Below are 23,021 nucleotides of genomic sequence, written 5' to 3'. Positions count from 1 at the left end.
GTGTCCGGCATACATTGATTTTGTGGAAGGAGCCCTGGCTGCCAGGATGACACCCAGTACTACTGGAGATGGATTGAATGCAGTCAGCTGCCACTGCCCATCCCCACGCATGAAGGTATAAACCCTGCCGGCCCGTATGCAAGACCCAGCCCTGATGCTGCATCAGAAGATCCTCCAGAAGCAGTGGCTTGATCAGAGGACAGATTCTCATGTCCAGGATTCCACTCTCAGACTGAATCCAGGGCCACTTGGATGATTTGGGCCCAGTCGGTCTTGATCTTCTTCGGAACTTGGGGCTGGAGAAGTAGTGGCAGGAAGGAATGCCGGAGTCCTGAGCTTCACTCTAAGCAGAATGCATCTCTGAGAGAGAGCTCTCTTGGTACTCCAACATGCAAAAGTCTTGATGCTGCGCATTCTCAGCTGTGGCAAACACAGAGATGGGACTCTCCCCACTGGAGGAAGATGTCCTGCTCCATCTTCGACTGTAGTTGCCATTCATGATCCACTAGGTGTCGCCAGCTGAGTTTGTATGTCCTGGGTGTTGTATGATCAGGGAGATGCTGTAAAGAGTCAGTCCGGTCCAGAGGCTCTTGGCACAGAGTCCAGGACCTCTCTCTTCCCTCCTTAATGCCTCCTCTGATCACGTCTCCCAGATGACCTCGCCAACCCAGCAGTGACTTGTCTGTCACCACCGCTCTGTGTGACATAGGGAAGAGGGGTCTGCCACTGGTCCAATTGGGCTTGAGCAGCCACTACTACGATCTTTGCAGGTTGCAGTCTCCTTTGAAACCGACAGGTTCTCTCGATACTGGGCCCAATGAGACTTCTGATCTCACTGCAAAGCCTACATATACCATCTGACATAATCGAACAGGATGCAGGAGGCCACGAGTCCCAGAAGTCTCGCATTCATCTGCACCCAGACCAACTACTGAGGCTGAAAGATCGGGATCTGGGTTCAAATGTCCTGGGCTCATTTCGCTAGAAAAGCTCAAAAACACTAATTATCGCGGATGGCTCTTATGAACTTAAGCTGTGTGAAGGAGTAAAGACCCATAGATGTGCAGCTAATGCCTTGACAGCTAGGTCTGACGGAAACAGCATTATTCCCGTACTGTCCTGCAGGACATTTGGTCTTAGTCATTCCACAGACCCATCATCTGGGGAAGTACTGGTTTGATATCTATTCTAAGGGTGAAGAATCAATGGTTAGAAGTATCCATCAAAAGAACAAGTTACATACCTTCGGTAACTCTCTTTCGGGTTGATATTCTATCAGACCAAATATTTCTTTCCGCCCTCCCACCTCCACGTTCGGTGGAAAGGCCTCTTTTCCCACTTAAAAAAGTTCCAAATGATAGATCTGCACTCTGGCACAATTGCGACGTGGAGTTGTTCGGTAGCCCCAAGGTGCCATTTATGGGTGAGCAGGGGCTAGGCTCAAAAATCTTTTGGATCCGGTCTGGCTCTTGGAGATATTTTGAGGGTGACGAATCTGTGGTTGGACGGAGTATCCACCAGAAAGCGCCTTTATGATGGTAAGTAAGTTGTTCTGAAGCAGCAGCCTGCGTATACCTGTCTGACTGGACTCCTCACTTTGATTTTGCTGAGAGGAGCTCAATGAGCTAAAAAAAAAAAAAAGAACATTGAGTACGGTTTTTTCAACTTCTTTTGTCTGCGTTTGGTAGTAATTGTCAAACATTCCTAGCAGCCAAAAAAGTTGAAAAGCGTTTTTATTTTATTTTTATTTCCAGCTTTTTTTGTTTCTTTTGCCAACAGGGCTCTTATGTTTATCAAAAGATTTAGGGGTAAGATGCAACACATGGAGGCAGTTGAAATAACTTCGAACTTGTGACAAGAAAAGGAACAGAAACAAGAGCAGTGACATGGACAGTAGAAAAGAATGAGGTTTAAAACATTAGAGGTTCGAAGTGAAGAGGTTGAGGAAGAGGGATGATAGGATGGTTGACTCAACTGTGGAGGGTTCTGGGAGGACTTCTGTTTAATTATCAGACTTGTATTGATCTCCCTGACTGTGTCTTTCTTCTCTTCTAGTATTTCGTCACCAGAAACTACTCGACTATAATCGCTTTCGCTGTTGGAGGCCAGTACAGACCTGGGAATGGGTTCAGCATGATCGGGGCGCACACCGACAGCCCGTGCCTGAGGGTAAGGACATGTGAACACCCGTGCAAGGATGCGCTCTAACTTGATGTTCTGCGGTGCATTCTTCTGTCAGAAGTCACAAACACAACTACACACTCTATTTCTGAGGTAGACTTGGTGCTGGCACCATCCCCTCACTCCTGTAATTGACGGTGTGTCCTCCCTCTGGTGCAGCACACACACACCCACACCTACTGCCCAAAACCCCAGCTCTCAGTGACACTCACAGACTCGTGCCCTCATTTCTATCGCTAGATCCCAGTATCTCATTGGCTGAGAACCCGCACTGTATCCAAGTGTTACGGAAGCATTGATACGTTACATTCGACTCTCAGCTTATCCTTTGCATTCGTACCCAGAGACCCCCAAAAACATGTCTAGTAACATAGGCTTCTCAGCGAATGACACCTCTCTATCGCTGTCCCTTAGGAAGATTAACAGCGGTGGAGTTTCTTTGAGGTTCATCAATTCCGCATGGATGGTAGCGACACAACCAGGACGTTACTTCATGCTCTACGTGCTCTAATAATACATTACATTTCCTGCTATATGTTGTGCTATTTGTAAAGCACAGTGTATGCCGAGGCTTCATGGTGATGTAGAAGACCGTAACGCAGCCTAGAGTACTGTTAAAACAACTGTGAGGACCAAAAGGTGTAGAATAAAGAAAGGTCTTCAGTTTTTTCCTTAAAACAAGGAGCAATGACACTGAACGTAGCTGGCTTGTAGAGTAAAAAGTGCACTGTGGGAAATAAAGCTTGTTGGGGTGAGGAATTGAAAATTATTAAAGGGTCCAACAGAGAACGGGGTTGTAGGTTTTAAGACTCCTCTTTTCTTATTCAAAAAGGGGTTCCACACCACCATTTTAGAACGAGAGGAGGGCATATTGTCTGCCCACCTGCTTCTCCACTTATCACAAGCTGGAAGTGCCACCCTACATATATACAACCCTCTCTCCTGGGGCTCCTCCCCTCAGCCCTGCCCTGTTTTTCTAGAGAGTTTGGAGACTCCATCTACTTTCCATGCCTTTTAAGATGTCCTGTCATTAGTGGAAAGGCTCTGACCAATTTTTGATTGCGCCCGCCTTCTTCCGCCTAGCATTAATTTAGGACATGTCGGGCACGATGGCTTTAGTGAGGCAGTGTGTTCAGACTCCTGACCTACCCCTTAAGACACTTGTAACACTTATGGTTAGTATTGTGGGGGAGGACAGGCAGACTCCCACGTGGCCAGAACACATTGTTGGCACTCTGGAGGAGTGTCAAGTCACTGTAGGGACCACCGGCAGGACTGTAAGTATGTTTTGCTGATCGGGTGGTCTCTTCCTGATCCCCTAATCTGGGTGATTAAAGGATAAAGCTTGTTCCCTCCAGGGATCCCTTGAAATGCAACAGGGTCCTACAGTGTTTTCTCCAGTTACGCTCTGAGTGAATCTGCCATCAATCTAAAGACTTATTTTTGTGAGCTGGATCAAAGAAAGCATTTGTAGAATCTAGCTTCCGTGGTTAGTTTAAATACTGTGGTTGTTTCCAAAGGACAAAGGGGTTAGCTTGTATGCAAACAAATATTCAGAGGTAGCAGCGATTATGTGCCGATGGTCGACATCCACATGAAACTTCACAGTGTCTGTCTCCATATACTTAGCAATCTAACTCTCCCAGTCTAGGCACGCTGCTTTCATGGCTCTAAATGAGAGAAGTGTAGCAGAACTACCGGGTATAATTAATCCGAAAACACAGAACCTTTTAAAGGGAGCCCCTGCCTTACCAGTTGGGATCTTCTTGGTTAGTCGTTCTTTGAGGACATCCTCAGTGCTCACAAAGTTGAGCAGCTGCTTTGTGCCAGGCTTGACGCGGTCCTGGGTTTTATATTTTGCACCATCTATTGGCTTCTTTGCCAACTCTGTGTAATTATTTTGTATTGTACCACCTGAGGAGGAGAGATGATTCTCCAGATAGTATTTCGGGTCAATTCTTATCACAGCTTCCTCACTTTTTGAATTCCCCTGAGCGCCGCACTGGTTCTGGAACTTTCCACCAAATGCTCTAGAGTATTGGTAGGTCGTGCCATCGAAGGGGACGACAGCGCCACCCGTACAGTCCAATCTCCTTTCTTTTCATATACATTGGGTCTAAAGCTCTGCTCTACAAACGTTTCACATATTTTTAAAGACTCCAAAATCATTCTGTTTATGACAGTGTGCCAGGGAAAAAGTATTCCCCACTACCAAGTCCTGCAACAAATGCTTCTTGATTCACCTGAAGACCATCCGGATGAGGGAGGTGCAACTGTACTTCACCAAGCTCAAGAAATGGGGTAGATCTCTCTCCAAGTAGTGGACTCCCCTTTACCTCAAGTCATTGGGATGCTCTTGTTTCGGGACCCAATCCAGCTTCAAGTTGTTGTTGTCTGATAAGGTAAAGTCTAAGGACAAGTCCCACCATGAACTCAAAAAGCCCAAGTGGGGCCTCTCCCAATCCCATCAGCCCAGCTGCAGAAAAAAGTCTTGCAGTCCGCTAGCATCTTCCGACTCGGAGCCTAGCTCCAGGCTGGTGCCAGTGCACCCGGATTTCCATGGACATTCATTGACCCCGTATATGGTAGAGGCCTTCATGGAAGCAATGCTACATCCTTTCCAGACAATGGCGGTTCCCTATCATACTTCTTTGGGCCCCATGGAACCGCAAGCACCCACAGATGGATTTTCGCCAGTGGGCCTAGCTGGTGCCAGCACATCTCTCCACACATGTGCCAAAGACCAGGCCGGTTCCACTGGAACTGAAGCTGACTCTGGCCTCGACTCCACTGGCACCTGCTCTGGATCCAACTCCGATACCTGCTTCAGATCCGGACACCACATCCGGCAGAATCAACCCATTATGCAATACAAAATGGCAGTCCGGGAGTTGAGAGAATACCCAAGAAATTACATTTTCTCTAGGCCAGTCCTTGAAAGCTTGGGACCCTGTTTGAATCAGATTTGGATGCCACCCACGGCTACCAAACCATTCCACATAACTACTGTGATGATGAGGATGCAGATAATTTACTCCCAACTCATTACACTGAGGCTGTCCTGTATTTAAATGTATAGATTGCCAGTGGCCTCAATACTTCCACTGAGAGTTTGTCTCCCCTCGGGCCCACTACAGAAGAGTGCCTGTTTTGCAGTGGTAGTTTGCAGAATTGGTGGAACATCAGCTGCCTACAGTAGAGACTAAAGCAAAATAAACAAATGATGGGTGGAATGCTGAATAATGCAAACATTCATTCCCAGTCACAATGATCTGGGTTTAATCCATCGTTCTTTTGCTCACCACGCCACTGTCAAGCCAAGTCCTCCCTGGATCGGAAACAGCATCCTGGGACTGGTTTCGGGGCATCACCCCATATAAGTCAGGCTAGCTTTAATCCAGTGGAGCAGTGAGCACGGGATCCACGCTTGGCCTTGTCCTTCCCACTTGAACAAATGATGGACTGAATGCTAAGCAATGCAAACATTCACCCCCAGTCACAAAGATGTGGGTTTAATTCATCGTTCTCTTGCTCACCACGCCACCCCAGTTTGGACCCAGCCATATACAAATCAGTCTTGACCATGTTACTCATTGGAACATTTGATCTGTCCTCCACTTTGGATACAGTTAAGCATGAGCCTGGCCAGGCTCAAGGACGTAGGGATAGCGGGTACAGCATTGAAATCGTTCCAATCGTATCTATCCAAGAGGCGGCAGGCAGTGGCTCTCACCGTTCCAATCTGAGTTTACCAACAATCCATACGGTGTGCCTTAGGGCTCTGCTATCAGCCCTATATTATTTAACATATATTTGAGACCATTCCTGACTGACATTAAAACTCATATCGTTAGCCTTATTAATTATGCTGATGACGCACAGCTCGTCCTGTCATTGGAGGGAGACCATTTCACCTCACTGGAAGATTTCCATACCTGTATGAAGGATGCCTCTGGCTGGCTGAGAGAAAACTCTTCAATTTAATGCAAACAAGACAGAGATCGTTTGCTGCGCAGCAGGTACATTTCCCCCGTCCACTGCCAGGAATCCTCTGGAGTCCTATTCAATGATAAATTGAGCCTTGAAACCCAGATTAACAATACTGCTGGATGCTGCTTTGCTCTCATCAAGGCGCTCCGAAAGATCCTACCAATGCTACCATCACAGGCCAGAGCTCTGGTAGTTAGAAGCGGTATCTTGAGTAGACTTGACTACTGTAACACACTCACTGCTGCTCGAGTCTCCTAATTGAAAGACTGCAGAGGGTCCAAATGGCGCGGCCAAACTGGCTTTAACAAGACCAAGATATTCATCCGCCTCACAGGCGCTGGCAGAGGTACACTGGCTTCCAGTGTCAGAAAGGATAACGTTTAAATCTCTCTGCCTAGTGTTCAAGGCTCCATTAATATAATGGGGTGACCCAGAAAAGACAAAGGACCTGGGTATCAATCGGTAAAGGAAACAAAGTGGTCCTAGACGATAAATTATAGCAGTAAATGAAAAACCATTGAATTTTCATATGCGACTAAATCCTGCAAGTAAAAGGGGAGAAAAAGACAAGCCAAATGCATATACAATCAACCAGTACCCGATGTGTATATGCACAGTAAATCAAAGCAACTTAATAGCAGTTTATTCACATTTACTTCAGAATAAAAACTCTTATTGATACTATGGAGAACGGGGGTTACTGCCAGGTGCAGTGTCGGAAAGTGCAAAGATTGGTGCTCGTGTGGAAAGGCAAAAAGATCGGGGAAAGCATTAAGAATTAAATAAAATTCTGCTACGTTATATCGTGCGAAGTTCAACTATCCTTAGCGATGAGGAAAGCCTGTCCCTAGAACCATTCCAAAGATAATTATTCGTAATTCTGTTTCTTTTCACACTGGTAAAACATCTGTGATTGTAGTCGGAGGGTGGGGGATCAACAACAAAGGTGCAGGCCCAAAACAGCGAAGGCGGGAATCGTCGACGTTTCGACCCAGACGCGGTAAGGGTGGGTAAACTCAGCTACGGGTCTTCCTCAGGACCGGGTGGTAAGGAACCTAAGTAGAAGCATGTAACGCCCAATGGTGTGTCATGTTACTCCAAAAATCGACTCATAATAGGCCTTAATTAAAAAGTTCATGTGTGGATGTGAATTCCTTTCAATTCCGCTGTGTGTTAAGCGGTGAGAAACGTAAGGAGATCTAAATTCGCCACCAGTCGGCACAATTAAACTCGAGTTCTGCTTAACAGCTAGTCGCAGGACCTCCGGTGGTGTCTGCTAGACGGAACCCCCGGATGTCCTGCGACTAGCTGTTAAGCAGAACTCGAGTTTAATCGTGTCGACTGATGGCGAATTTAGATCCCCTTACGTTCTCTCACTGCTTAACACACAGCACAGCGCAACCGTGCCTCATGGCGAGCTGAGCACGGATGAGGATAAAAATGCTTTGTAGAGACAATGATGGCTGTCTGGCCCATGCCATGCTCCGCTTCTTCAGTAAGTCAATATTGGCTAGTCAGCATAGGTCTGGGCTTACCCCTGGGGAACGGGCCTTTCTGACCCAGCACCTGTCTCCTGAGAGTTTGGTGTTTGGGGCTTTCACCAGTATGCAAGGATAACCCCAGCGCACTCTGCTCCGCTAGACAGGGAATCGAAGTTCATAAATGCGCTCAGGGCGAGGGTCGTCTTTTCTGCCAGTCTGGGTTTGACGTCCCTGAATGCTGTCTGCACGCCGTATGGCTTACGGTCAGCTAGATCTTGTGTGCCATTCCCAAAGAAATCAGAAATGCTTTCTCTCCATTCAGGATGGATAGGATGTAGTGGATAGTATGTGCTGAGAGCCACCCTAGTTGCTAAAGACCGTGTAGGTCAGTGCCATAAACACTGGTGTGATAACTGGGCGTCATGCCTGAATGTGCTATACAGCTGTTTCTGGGGATGTGCAGGCTTACCTCATGGGCATGTGATTTGATGGCTCCAGGCTTTTTGGAGACAAATCTGATTCAGCGCTGGAGCACTTCAGCTGGCCTAGGGGAGCGCCTTATGCTTGCTATCCCCAGCTTCTCGATGTAATCTACAAAGCTAAAAATGAACAGGTTTGGGGTACTGCTGGTAAAAGACAGAGTTAGCAGACCATGCCACAACTTTTCAATCTTTATTTGTGACCCTAGAGGATGTGGTGGCAGAATCTGAATCACCAGCAAAGGCAGCGGTCCTCTTTCTCTTCGCTGCCTGCAGCAACTGCAGCCGAGCTGCTTCGATTCCCCATCTATGGCCATGCCCTGCTGGGAGGGGGCAGATTGATTCATTTGTACCTGCTCAGCTGGAGTTCAGTTACCTCAGAGTAGTGGGTGCTGCAGAGTGTTCAATAAGGTAACATACTGATGAATAACCTCCAACCACAGATTCCTCGACTTAGATTTCCTCAGGTGCCAGATTGGATCCATAAGATCTTGCAGCAGAGCTCCTGTGCATTGATAGGTGGAGTTGTGCAGGTCTGTATCGACTCCCTAGAGTGACAACTGGAGTGGTATGTAGGCGCCCCCCAAGCGCTCTCATGTCAGTTCTTCTCTTTCTTCACCTTTGTGCACACATCCACAGACCTTGCACATCCCTGCATTAGTGCACGCATCCACAGACCCTGCCCGTCCCTGCAGCACTGCACACATCCACAGACCTTGCATGTCCCTGCACCAGTGCACACATCCAGAGATCCTGCACGTCTCTGCACCAGTGCACGCAACCACAGACCCTGCATGTCCCTGCACCACTGCACACATCCAGAGATCCTGCACGTCTCTGCACCAGTGCATACATCCACAGACCCTGTACGTCCCTGCACCAGTGCACGCATCCACAGACTCAGCATGTCCCTGCACCAGTGCACACATCCTACATGTCTCTGCACCAGTGCACACATCCACAGTCCTAGCACGTCTCTGCACCAGTGCACGCATCCTCAGTCCTTGCACGTCTCTGTACCAGTGCACGCATCCACAGACCCTGCATGTCCCTGCACCAGTGCACGCATCCACAGACCCTGCATGTCCCTGCACCAGTGCACGCAACCACAGACCCTGCATGTCCCTGCACCAGTGCACGCAACCACAGACCCTGCATGTCCCTGCACCAGTGCACACATCCAGAGATCCTGCACGCTCTGCACCAGTGCATACATCCACAGACCCTGTACGTCCCTGTACCAGTGCACGCATCCACAGACTCAGCATGTCCCTGCACCAGTGCACACATCCTACATGTCTCTGCACCACTGCACACATCTACAGTCCTTGCACGTCTCTGCACCAGTGCATACATCCACAGACCCTGTACGTCCCTGCACCAGTGCACGCATCCACAGACTCAGCATGTCCCTGCACCAGTGCACACATCCTACATGTCTCTGCACCAGTGCACACATCCACGTACCATGCACATCTCTGCATCGGTGCACGCATCCACAGACCCTGTACGTCCCTGCACCAGTGCACGCATCCACAGTCCTTGCACGTCTCTGCACCAGTGCACACATCCACAGACCTTCACATCCCTGTACCAGTGCACACATCCACAGACCTTCACATCCCTGTACCAGTGCACACATCCACAGACCTTCACATCCCTGCACCAGTGCACACATCCACAGACCTTCACATCCCTGCACCAGTGCACACATCCACAGTCCTTGCAGGTCTCTGCACCAGTGCACACATCCACAGACCCTGTACGTCCCTGCACCAGTGCACGCAACCACAGACCCTGCATGTCCCTGCACCAGTGCACACATCCACAGACCCTGCACATGTCCCCATCTGTGAACTTCTCTACACACCACTCTTAAGAGAGTGCAACGCATCGACGCATGGCTTACGTTTGCCTGCCATGAGGCATCACTGCAGACGGCACAGATCTTCATCTTGTTTTACATCTTTTTGTCTCCGCCTCTAATGTCTCCTCTGCAGGTGAAGAGGAAATCCAAGAAGAGCCAGTCGGGCTGCATCCAGGTGGGCGTGGAGTGCTACGGGGGCGGCATCTGGAACACCTGGTTCGATCGAGACCTCACTGTGGCCGGGAGGGTGATTGTGAAGGTGAGTCCTCCCTGCGCTGCCCCTCGTGCTCTGTGTGATTCTCCTGAGCTGCAGATGTTGTGTGATTCTCCTGAGCTGCAGATGTTGTGTGATTCTCCTGAGCTCCAGATGTTCTGTGTGATTCTCCTGAGCTCCAGATGTTCTGTGTGATTCTCCTGAGCTCCAGATGTTCTGTGTGAATCTCCTGAGCTCCAGATGTTGTATGCTGCTGCAGTGCTCGGATGTCACTGAGGTTGTTGAGCTGACATTTGAGTGAGTGTTTTCGGGAGTGTTGAGAGATAGAAAAGCTGCTCTAAAGGGTAAGTGGTTGATCAAACTAAATCTGTATCGACCGTGATCCCTGGGCTTTGCTGGCTGCACTCAGTCACTGCAGCCGCCTGCAGAGGGAAGCAGACTTCATGGGAAGGAGCCCCCGGTCGTTGCTGGGGGGGCCCAAGGCTCTTGTTTCAGTATGAATCCAGGAGAGCCCCTGTGGTGTGTTTGGGATGACGTCGAGATAGCTCGCCTGCTGCCCAGGAGCTGCTGTACATGTATGTGACATGTGCACCCTGAAGCCCTGTGTTCAATGGGTGAACAGTGGGTGTCGGCAGTCAGAACCAAAGCCATGATTGCATGAAATGAAAGGATATATGTGTTCTCAGCAAACTCAAGGACCTGGAAGCTAGCTCCAGAATAAGTTAAATCTGATCGCTGTGAAGCCTTAAAACTCGAACATCGTGACTATGAAGGAGTTTCTGTGGCACCTCTTCTGTTACGTTTTGCTGAAACAAAGGCTCTCACTCGGAGGTGTCATTTGTGGCAGAGCGAGGGGATATCCTGAAACAGACCCGCGCCTCGTGCACAGTCATGACATTAGACTATGAAGGTAAGGGCGATGGATGTAGGAAGAAGGCAATAATGGGGTGCATTGTAGTGTCCGGACACCTTTCATCCAGAGCACGAGTTGAAGATAAGACAGGCTTGTGAGAGACTCGGAATATGTATCAGGAAGAGAAAACTCGAGGTGTTTGTATAATTTGGTGGATTGCCACCAGCTCAGTAATGGCTCTTGCCTCTGCTCCCCTGATGCACACCTGCCCGCTGTACTTGGAGATCTCCACCTGCCTGGCGTAGATCCCTTAATAACAAGCATTGGCATAGCCGATCGGTCTCACCTTTGGAACCTTATATGTATTTAGCTATACAGCACATCAGCCTGGGCTCTGAAACATCTACTGTTCTTTAACATGGAGGGAAAGTAAGCCCCAAACTGCATGACACGCCAGGTATGGGAACACATGGAGAGAAATATTGCCTTTTAGCGGGAAGTGGTATAGTCCAAAGCCCTGTTTTTCATATAAAATGGCGTTCGTGGTCATATCACTGAAAATATACGATTTGAAAAAAAAATGTCCACCGGTGCTCCTGGAAGACCATGTTCAAGGCATATGAGCTGCAGATTGTACACTATGCATTAGATCGCCACCTGGTGTTGGGCTCGGATGATTGCAGGTTGTTGTCTTGGATGAAGTCTTTGTAGTCACGAAATAGGTGACTCCTCCCTTGGACAATACTGCGCATGGGCATCGGCTCCATCCTTAGATTGTTTTTTTCCGCCACTGGGTTCAGATGAAAGTTTCTCCGCTCCAGCTAGAAAACGATTTTTCTGCAATTTCGGCGCACAGAACTTCCTAAAACTTCAACAAACAACCTTCGAAATCAATACTTTTCGACACCAGCGTTTCCATTCCGGTCGTCAAAGCGGGCCGTTGGGCCTATCGATGCCGTGCGGCCTACACCACATGGAAAGAACTCCGTTCAAAAGATGCCCGGTATGTCAAGCAAAGTTTCCACATAGCGACCACCACGAGGTCTGCAACCTCTGTCTGTCGCCGGAAAACGACGAGTCGACCTGCACAGCTTGTGCATCCTTCCGATCACAGAAAACCATCCGAGATCGGAGAGCCCGTCGACACGAGATGAAGAGATCAGCTCCAGCACCGGAAGATATCTTCGATGACGAAGTTCCTCTCGTTCCCGAAGAAGACTCACCTGATCTCCAGATCGTATCAGAGGCAGACGACTCAGACGACTCCATTCCATCGGGTCAGCGCCTGAGTACCACTGCTCCTGCACCACATACACTGCCCAAACGGAAGGCAAAGGTCAGCACTCCGCCCAAGGGGCCCAGTCGAGACCGACCATCTACTTTGAAAGCCCCGCCTTCGAGCTCAGCTCCGAAGAAATTAACTACGCCTTCCAGTTCCTCGACGCCGAGCAAACCTCTTCCATCGGCACCGAAACCAAAAGATCCTTCGGCTCCGAAGACAAAGATGGTACCGACACCGAAACTAAACACGGTTCCGGTACTGAAACCGGAACCAAAAGAAGCACCCGCTCCGAAGCTGCCCGCTTCTACATCTTAGGTGCCGAAAATACGAAGCCTGATTCCGAGGTGCCCAAATCCTCAAACATGCCTATGAAGCCAAAAACGACACCTTCGGCACCGAAAACTTCGCCACGGGACGTTACAGTACCTCCCAAGGCTAAGGAGACCAGGCAACCTACGCCGGCACCGAAAAAATCGACGCCCAAGAAGGTTGTACGTGAGGAACAACTTTTTCGACCAGATCCTCGACAAAAGAAGATATACATAGACCCAAACACAGGTCATGTAGGAGCCACGCTTCTCAAGAAGAGACCAGCAGAGACACCACCCACACCTGTGGTTCCTGCCAAGAAAAAGGACTGTGCAATTTCTCCTATGCACTCTTCCTCTCCTTTATCTCCCTCTTCTCCTATTCTTCCTCACACATCACCTCAAATCTCTCCTGCACATTCTCCATTATCATCACATTCACCTCAGCAGAATGATGATGAATATGATTTAGGTGGAGGGGACGACATAGAAGAACCTAGTCCGTACCCTGTAGATGAGGGCATGTGGAACTTTCCACACACTAAAACTGTGTCTGTGTGGGACTTTACAAACCCCCAAAATGTGCCTGACGTTCCTGAGCCACATTCATACCCATCAAAGCCTTCCCCTCCAGAGGATACTATTGGGTTTGGTCATCTATTAAACAGAGCTGCTGTATACCATGGTGTCTCCATGCATTCAGAGGACGTTGAGGAAGACTTTCTCTTAGACAGTCTCAGCGGTCTGCTCAAATTCTTCCCATGATTAAAGGGGTGATTAAGCATGCTCCAGAGGTCTTTAAAGACCCTGTACGTACCAGAATATTGAACCCCAGAATTGAGAAAAAATAAAGACCCGCACCCACAGATCCAGTCTATATTAAAGGGCACTTACCACTAGACTCATTAGTTGTGTCCAATGCTAGGAAGAGGGCCAATTCTCAAACTTCTGCCGAAGCACCCCCACCTGACAAAGAATCCAAAGTCATTGATGCGTCAGGCAAGAGAATAGCTGCGCAAGTTTCCAACATATTGCGCATAGCCAACCCCCAGGCCCTCCTCTCTCTCTATGATAGGGCTCATAACGATCAACTAGAAAAATTTCTTGAGCACCTACCAGATCAGTATAAAGATCAAGCTACTGACATCATACAAGAAGGCAAGTTAATATCCAATGCCTCAATAAAATGCGCACTAGATGTCGCAGACACCGCATCTAGAGCGGTAAACACCAGTGTCATACTTAGGAGACATGCGTGGTTAAGCATTTCAGGGTTTAAACAAGAAGTGCAAACCACCATTTTAAACCAGCCTTTTAATCAGAACAAATTATTTGGCCCAGAGGTAGACACTACCCTGGAAAAAATGAAGAAAGACACAGACACTGCCAAGTCTATGGGGGCTTTACAGTCCACACCAGCCAGAGGCTCCTTTCGTTGCTCCTTCTACAGAGGAGGCTTCAAACAAACTGGATCAGACACTACCACATCTTTCAAGTCGCAAACTTCCTCTAACAAGGGTTATTATAGAGGAGGATACAGAGGCAATAATACCAAGGGAAGAGGTCGCGGTAACAACAACAACCGATCCTCTTCCGCCACTAAGCAATGACTTCCCTACGCTCCCCCCACAGCATACCACTCCTGTAGGGGGCAGACTAACACAGTTCCTACCTGTCTGGAATTCCATTATTACAGACAAGTGGGTAAGACAGATTATCTAACATGGCTACTGCCTAGAACTTACGGCAACCCCTCCACACATACCTCCCAAGCAGCGCCCAATGTCTACAGATCATCTGACTCTGCTTCGACAAGAGGTTCTGTCTCTTCTACAAAAGGGTGCTATTCAGATAGTTCCTTTAGAAGAACAAGGAACAGGGGTTTACTTACTGTACTGTCTAATTCCCAAAAAAGACGGGACACTAAGGCCAATTCTCGACCTCAGGGCCCTCAACCATTACATACAATTGGATCATTTTCATATGTTCACTTTACAACAAGTGCTTCCACTGCTGCAACAAGGCGATTTCCTTACAACACAAGACCTAAAGGACGCCTATTCCAAATCCCCATACATCCTGCTCACAGGAAGTATCTAAGGTTTGTACTAGAAGGACAACACTATCAGTTCAAAGTCCTTCCCTTTGGAGTGACAACGGCACCGCGAGTATTCACAAAGTGCCTAGCAGTTGTAGCAGCACATCTAAGGAGACAACAAATACATGTCTTTGCTTATCTAGACGATTGGCTCATAAAAGCCAAGTCATTCAGTCAGTGTGTCCAACACACTCATCAGACAATTCATACGTTGCACGACTTAGGGTTCACAATCAACTACACCAAGTCGTACCTGAAGCCTTCGCACATTCACCAGTATCTAGGAGCTACAATAAACACGACTACAGCCCTAGCTTATCTCAGTCCAGCCAGGATACAGAGCATTCCAGCCTTAGTCAATGCCTTTCAACACCAAGAGTCTCTGCAAGCCAGGGTGTTCATGAGAGTAATAGGCATGATGGCATCTTGCATCTTCATAGTACCATACACAAGATTGCAAATGCGCCCATTACAAGAGTGCTTAGCACAACAGTGGAACCAAGCTCAATGTCAATTAACAGACCTGGTGTTGGTAGACAGCCGCACACATCGCACTTCAGTGGTGGAACACCAAAAACCTGACAACGGGGCGGCCGTTCCTCGAGCCTGTTCCACAAGTAGTGCTCACAACAGGCGCATCTCTCACAGGATGGGGAGCCCATCTCCTACATCACACAACTCAAGGTCAATGGACCAATCAACAGAAACTGTTCCCTATCAACCATCTAGAGCTGCTGGCAATATTCTTAGCACTCAAGACTTTCCAACTCCAAGTACAAAACAAAGATGTCCTAATCCGGACGGACAATATGACAGCCATGTACTATATACAAAAACAAGGGGGGACACACTCTCTGCAACTGTCCCAGCTAGCACTGAACATTTGGAGATGGGCCATTCCTCAGAACATACATCTGTTAGCAGAACACCTTCCAGGAGTTCACAATCAGATAGCAGATCTGTTAAGTCGGCAGTCACAACAGATTCACGAATGGGAACTGCATCCACAAGTTCTTCAGTCATTCTTCCAAAGGTGGGGTCATCCACACACAGATCTGTTCGCCACACACGAAAATGCAAAATGCCCAGCCTTGGCCGCCAGGTTTCCACACCCACTGTCCAAAGGCAATGCGATATGGATGAACTAGTCAGGCAGATTTGCGTATGCTTTTCAGCCTCTGCCACTGATTCCATTAGTGGTGCGCAAGCTCAGACAACAGTCTCTTAAACTAATCCTGGTAGCTCCCACATGGGCACGACAACCGTGGTTCACCACACTGCTGGATCTCTCTCTGGTTCCACATCAAAAGTTACATCTAACTCCATCCCTGTTAACACAGAACCATGGAGAAATCAGACACCCAGAACCAAGCCAACTGAATTTAGCGATCTGGCTCCTGAAGTCTTAGAGTTTGGTTATCTAAACCTACCACCAGACTGTTTGAACATCATTAAAGAGGCTAGGAAACCCACTACTAGAACGTGTTATGCCGCTAAATGGAAAAGATTTGCCATTTATTGCAACAATAACCAAATTGATCCCCTGGATGCTTCCATCCAGAATATAATTTGTTACCTTTTACATCTACAAAGGTCCAATTTGGCATACTCTTCCATACGCCTGCACCTGGCAGCATTTGCGGCATATTTACAAAACAGACAACATCTGTCTCTCTTCAGAGTACCTGCAATTAAAGCATTTATGGAAGGATTAAAGAGAATAATCCCACCCAGATTGCCACCTTCTCCTGTGTGGAACCTAAATCTTGTCCTTACAAGACTCATGGGACCCCCTTTTGAGCCTCTACATAAATGTGAACTGCAATTCCTAACATGGAAAACAGCTTTTCTTGTTGCTATTACCTCTTAGAAGAGTAAGTGAGATACAAGCTTTCACTATACAAGAACCATTTTTTCAAATACATCCTAACAAAGTGGTTCTTAGACCTAATCCAACATTTCTTCCAAAGGTCATCACTGTTTTTCACCTAAATCAATCCGTAGAGTTACCTGTGTTTTTCCAAAACCCAGACTCTAGCGGAAAGAGCTTTACACACATTAGATGTTAAAAGGGCTCTTTTATACCTTATAGATAGAACTAAATCCTTTCGAAAGACAAAACAACTGTTTGTATCTTTCTCTCCCCCACACAAAGGCAACCCCATCTCTAAAGGTGGGATTGCAAGGTGGATTGTAAAGTGTATACATATATGCTATGTTAAGACTAAACGTACATCAACAGTTCCTCCTAGAGCGCAATCCACTCGCAAACTAGGAGCCTCTATGGCTTTCTTAGGAAACATACCCCTAGAGGACATATGCAAAGCAGCAACATGGTCTACACCTCATACCTTCACAAAACACTATTGTGTTGACGTGCCAGCCAAGCAGCAAGCTGCAGTGGGCCAAGCTGTCCTCAGAACACTCTTTCAAACTACTGCAATGGATACAAGTGACCACCGCTAAGGGAGACACTGCTGCACAATCGATGCTAAGTGTACAATCTGCAGCTCATATGCCTCAAACGGAAAATGCTACTTACCAGTTTGCATCTGTTCTTGGCATGTAGAGCTGCAGAGTTGTACACGCCCTCCCGCTTCCCCGGAACTTGTATCCGTTCCAGTTTTTCATCTTACTTAGATGCACATGCATGGACATCCTTTTTTCTTTTCTTCTACTAACTCCATCATTTCCCATCATGGCGAAAAACAATCTAAGGATGGAGCCGATGCCCATGCGCAGTATTGTCCAAGGGAGGAGTCACCTATCTCGTGACTACAAAGACTTCTTCCAAGAAGACAACAACCTGCAATCATCCGAGCCCAACACCAGGTGGCGATCTAATGCATAGTGTACAACTCTGCAGCTCTACATGCCAAGAACAGATGCATACTGGCAAGTAGCATTTCCCTTCTATGGACTGGAAGCTAGAGAATGCTAAAGTGATTCTGGTATTTTACTGACCTCTGCTGGTCGTTTTCTATCAAGACAGTTAAATAGAGGCAGTTGAACAGAAAAAAGTCCCCAAGCGGACGCAGACAAGTCCTAGGGCTGATCTCCAGAGCCCACAAAGTACATACACATATGTGTATATACTAAAGTATATACAAGAGGTCTCGAATGATCAACTTAAAAAGGGATAGGGAAGGCCCTTCAGTCACTGTTAATGTCAAGCTAGCGGCCATGGTTTTTAGCATTTGTTTCTGATAAAGACAACATCAATAGCCCTGACTGCAGGGAGCTTTTCCCTGTGCAGTTGAGTGGGTGGGACGGGGAGGAGTGATTATTTCCATACCTGGTCTGGCACGCCTCCTGTGGCTGACCTGAGCTTGGAAGGCCAGTCACTGTCCCTGGGTTGCCCGGTGCGGATGGGTCATCATGCCAAGATCCTCAGATGCCAGAGGCGACTGAGGCTCAAGGGGAAGGGGGGGCAGCAGTACCTCTACCTCTGAATGGGGCAGGCTAACAGAAAAGATTGGCAGATGGGGCAGCAGTCCTTTCTTTTTGTCCTGGTATTGCCACCAAAATAACTTGCTGCCGAAGAGGTAGAAACACAAGCTGCCGCGAACGTGGGATCTCTCTGCTAGAATGTATTCAGTAGCTAGATAGGAATCCAAAGGGGTGTATTGATCATCGGATGGGAAGGGACCTCATCAGATGTCCATACCCGAGTAAGAGAAACAACAGTCCTACAAAGTAAGGTGGGGACTCCTGGGACCAGTTAGCAGAGATCTAATTGCATATTAGGGGAATCCCCCAAAAATATATACCCTTTGTGCTTGAATACCAAACTGTATAATCTGCAGGAAAACCATGATTAATGGTAAAGATATTAAGAGGTACCTCTTGACAGACCACTTTAATCTCCTTACGCACTGCCTTCCGAAGGAAGCTTTGAGCAGAGCAGGCAAAATTGTATGCACATCACCCCCTACAGGAACCCTGCTGCGGGGCAAACTTGTACGGCCTCCGTCCTTACCTTGGGTCTCCTTGGCGATGTCTAGTCTGACCTGAGGATGGTATATACGTGGACCGCTTTAACCTGGCAGACTGCACATTGTGATGTGGCAGACACATAGATACTTGCTATCCGTAAGCCACTCCCCTCAAACCCTCCAGGGATGGACCGTATCTGCTCAGCATCCTGCAGGAAGCTCCCACAATCGCTGCCAGTTCGCCTGTTGCCCCCTGTACTGAAGTAGAAAAGCTCCTGCACAATCCGATGGGGGTCTGCCCCCGCAATATCTTTCAAGTTGAAAACTAAAAGGCCATTTAGAGATCGTTAAACTGTGAAAGTCCATCCTGAGTCCTGCCTTGTAACTGCTCTGTGGCTGATCCCCTGCACCTCCACCGATTCACCAGTCCTATCAATGCTGACTTGTTGAAGTGGAGCAATTGACACATTCCGTCATGTTTTGGGTTCCCCGCGAAGTGTCCCACAACGAATGATAAAAGGAGTAGTGTCGGAGGAGGTATCTTCTGCGTATATCGCTCCATGTGTGCAAGCGTAAGCATACAATTCTTACTAAATCCAAGAGTGGAGAACTTCTGTGTCACCACAAATAGGTCAGACATCTTAGTGTTTGCCTGTGACCCAGACAAGTGAGCGACTTGTCAAAGTATCATTTCAAACGTGGACGTGCCTATCTGCCCTTTAGCAAGGCTCGTCTCTCATTTTTCCATGCTGTCCTAACTCCATTATGTGCCCACACAAACTGAACTTGGCATTAAACAAAAAACTGACATTTGGAGCCACTGCCATTGTAATAATATAAAAGATTTCAACAGAAGTTAGAAGTAACCTATTCCAGCAGGTAAGTTTAAAAAAAATTGTTTTATTTATTTTTTAACAAATCTGTTTATTGAAATTTTAAGAGGAACAAAGGAAGAACAAGAGAAAACAAGCGTCATCATATGTCGTATCAGTCGTTGACCAGGTGGTGCAAGCTTACATAGTTTCCAGCGTTAGATGCCGGCTGGGCACCATATACTGAATAGGCATCATAAAGTACACAGAAGCTAAGCAAAGAACATAGCGAGTTGGAGGTGTCAAGTAGTCAATAAATCTGTCTGATACATTTTAAAGTACAGTTGTATAGGGGCCCGGGTGGACCCCGAGAATATCGGGACGATCCCGGTCACCCCTCTTGGCATGCCCCAGTGTTGACTAATGATTAGAACCAATTGGAAAGTGATTCCGCACTCTTATTTTGTTTGAATGGTGTATTTTTAATGTTCGGTATATTTCGTTAGTTTCAGTGGTGCGTAGGTAGGTTACCCTACTGAGCAATAGGATAGATCAAATATAAATGTCCCATGTGGTTCCTGGCACTCAAGAATCACTCCTGCTTCGCACTCCTTTATATTTTCCTTAAATAGTTAGTCCAGTCGGGTAATTTCGTTCATCATATTTTATTTTCAATCGTTATCATTGTTTTCAATACTCATGATTTCTTCCTTGTGTATTATTTTCAAACCATATTTTGTACATTTTATAATTCCCAATGCATTTCAAGCAATAATGCCCTTCCTCAGGGGATTCTTTCTCTGAAACAGTTAATATAAGAAATTTTAAGCGTCTGGAGTACAATAGTTCATATTGTGATCTTGTATAGTTTGTTTATACCAAATGTATAAATGTTGTTGAAACCAACCACGAGCCATGTAGTAAGTTACGTTTGTGATAAACAAGAAAAGTTTGTGGGGATAGTAACCTTATAACCAGTCAGTCAAATACTTTATTCGATTTACCAAATAAAAAATCATAAAAGCAGTACATAGTAAACAAATTACACATTATAGATACACACAATAAATAGTTATAAAAACAGCATTAAATCCAAGTATGGTGGTAAATCGATAATTAATAAATTCATAATAGATTCCGTGATTTTACGACGCTTTTTAAAAACATCGACATAGTGCTAATACATAGGGGGTTTCCTAATTGTTGGAGATGTAGATAAGCTGGCCTACATTGCCTCCAAGCCCCATCTCTAAGATAAGATTTCAACCATCTTGCCCGTTCTTTTTTATACAGTTTGCAAAAGAGTACCAAATGGAAGGTAGACTGGATAGATATGTTGTCGCATGGGCATGGGGCCAGAGTTCTATTCCAGTCATTTTTCTCCGGGTATGAGACCAGGCGGTGAAATATATTGAACCTGAATCTGATTAGGACAAAACGCTCAAATCCCAAAGTGGTCAGAGTTAGGTAGGGTTGCATTTTGAGGGTAATCAACAGCGGCTGATGTTCGAGAACAGTTCTTTTACTGACTTCATTCCCAAGCCTTAAGGTATTAAAATGTTCCATGCACAGGTTTTTAAAGTTTTTTTTAGGAATTTTCACAATTAATTCAGGTTTATCATACCATTCTGGCTTGTCAATGTATATTTACATTGGGTAAATGAAGTGTGTATGCAGATCATATCCAAACTTTTAGGCAATCAAATTTACAATTTAAATAAAGATTTAACAGAAGTGAAATAACGGATACATAATTGCTACAAAATTATACGGTAAGTTTCATCACAATTTAGAGTGCTATTTACATCACAGTCTCTTGGGTTGAAAAACTGATTTATAAAAAACAGTTCAGATCTAATTTTTCATTGAGTCCTGATGGATTCATAGTGTTCAGATAATTGATCCAAAAAGTTTCTCTCCTTAGTAGGTGACTGGAGTTGTCTCTTCCTGGCAAAATTGGCACCATTTCTAGGATACAAAATCGAAGTTGACTTACATTATGATTTGCTTCATTGAAATGTACCGAGATGGGTGATTTTTGATTTTTTAATCGAATGTTACTTTTATGTTCGATTATTCTGGTTTTCAATTTTCGTTGTGTTTTGCCAACATATGATTTCCCACATGGGCATCTTAACATGTAGATTAGATTGTTCGAATCACACGTACCTGTTACTTTCAACTTAACAGGTGTTCCTTTTGTGGGATGATTGATAGTGTTGCTTTTTATTATTGCTGAGCAATTTCCACAATTGTGGCATGGTAGGGTTCCTTTATAGGTTTGTGTGATTTCATTGGAAGTTTGTTTGATTAGTTCTTTAACGTTTTTTGTTCTTTCATACGCAAAGATAGGAGTTTTTTTGAAAATGCCTTTAAAATCTTCCTCAAGAGTTAAGAGTGGCCAGTGATTTTTGATGCTTCTTTTTATTTCTCCAGTTCTGGTGGAGTATTTTGACACAAATACCATTCTTTGGTCATCCTTTTTAGTTTTTTGTGTGAGTAAATGTCTCCTTTGAAGTTTATCCGCTCTCTCCGCAGCTGATTCCAAGATGGTGTCCGGATATCCTCGTTTCTTGAATTTGTCCAGTGTTTCTTTTTTGTGTTTCTGATACAATTCTTCTGTTGATGCTATTCTTTTTATTCTCAGCAGTTGAGAAAATGGTAGATGACTTTTGAGTGAGTTTTGATGAAAGCTTTTATAGTGTAATAAGTTGTTCCTATCAGTTGTTTTTGAAAATACACTGGTGGTAATTATTCCCTCTTTGTTGTTTATCAGTACATCCAAGATTGATAGTTCTTTTTTGTGAATGGCAAAGGTAAACTGAATCCTGTCATTTACTTCATTCAAGTTCTTTAAGGCTTGTTCTAAACTGTCTTGGTTGCCTTTCCATAAGACGAAAATGTCGTCGATATATCTCTTATAGATGATGAGATTCTCTTGCCATTGTTCATTATTGAGTATATGGTCAATTTCAAATCTGTGCATGAAGGTATTTGCGTAGCACGGAGCTGCGCAATTGCCCATGGATGTACCAGAGGCCTGTATGTAGAATTTTTCTTTCCACTTAAAGTAGCTGTGGTACAGCGTAAAGTGTAATAGTTCCATTATGAACACTTTCAATGTTTCTGGTTTGTCCTCCTTCACTAAGAAACTTTCTACTGCTGATATACCTAAGTCATGAGGTATGGAAGTGTATAGCGATTTTACATCTATACTTGCCATGAGCATATCTCATCTCTGGTCACACAAACCTATAAAGGAACCCTACCATGCCACAATTGTGGAAATTGCTCAGCAATAATAAAAAGCAACACTATCAATCATCCCACAAAAGGAACACCTGTTAAGTTGAAAGTAACAGGTACGTGTGATTCGACCAATCTAATCTACATGTTAAGATGCCCATGTGGGAAATCATATGTTGGCAAAACACAACGAAAATTGAAAACCAGAATAATCGAACATAAAAGTAACATTCGATTAAAAAATCAAAAATCACCCATCTCGGTACATTTCAATG

General features: G+C 46.0%; 1 protein-coding gene across 8 annotated transcripts in view; it reads left to right on the top strand.

Moving 5' to 3' along the window:
- Nucleotides 1-23,021, top strand: part of DNPEP (aspartyl aminopeptidase) — a 1,185,204-nt gene that overhangs the window by 908,475 nt on the left and 253,708 nt on the right. For all 8 annotated transcript variants that reach the window (XM_078679177.1, XM_078679176.1, XM_078679182.1 and 5 more), the window contains 2 exons: nt 2,056-2,169; nt 10,132-10,257. In XM_078679177.1, the coding sequence (XP_078535303.1) occupies nt 2,056-2,169; nt 10,132-10,257 (240 nt within the window). The remainder of the gene's footprint in view (nt 1-2,055; nt 2,170-10,131; nt 10,258-23,021) is intronic.

Source organism: Lissotriton helveticus, chromosome 3_1 (genome assembly GCF_964261635.1).
Source record: "Lissotriton helveticus chromosome 3_1, aLisHel1.1, whole genome shotgun sequence".
Classification (NCBI taxonomy): Eukaryota; Metazoa; Chordata; class Amphibia; order Caudata; family Salamandridae; genus Lissotriton; species Lissotriton helveticus.
The sequence above is the reverse complement of the archived record's forward strand: the minus strand, read 5'-3'. Positions and strand labels throughout refer to the sequence as shown.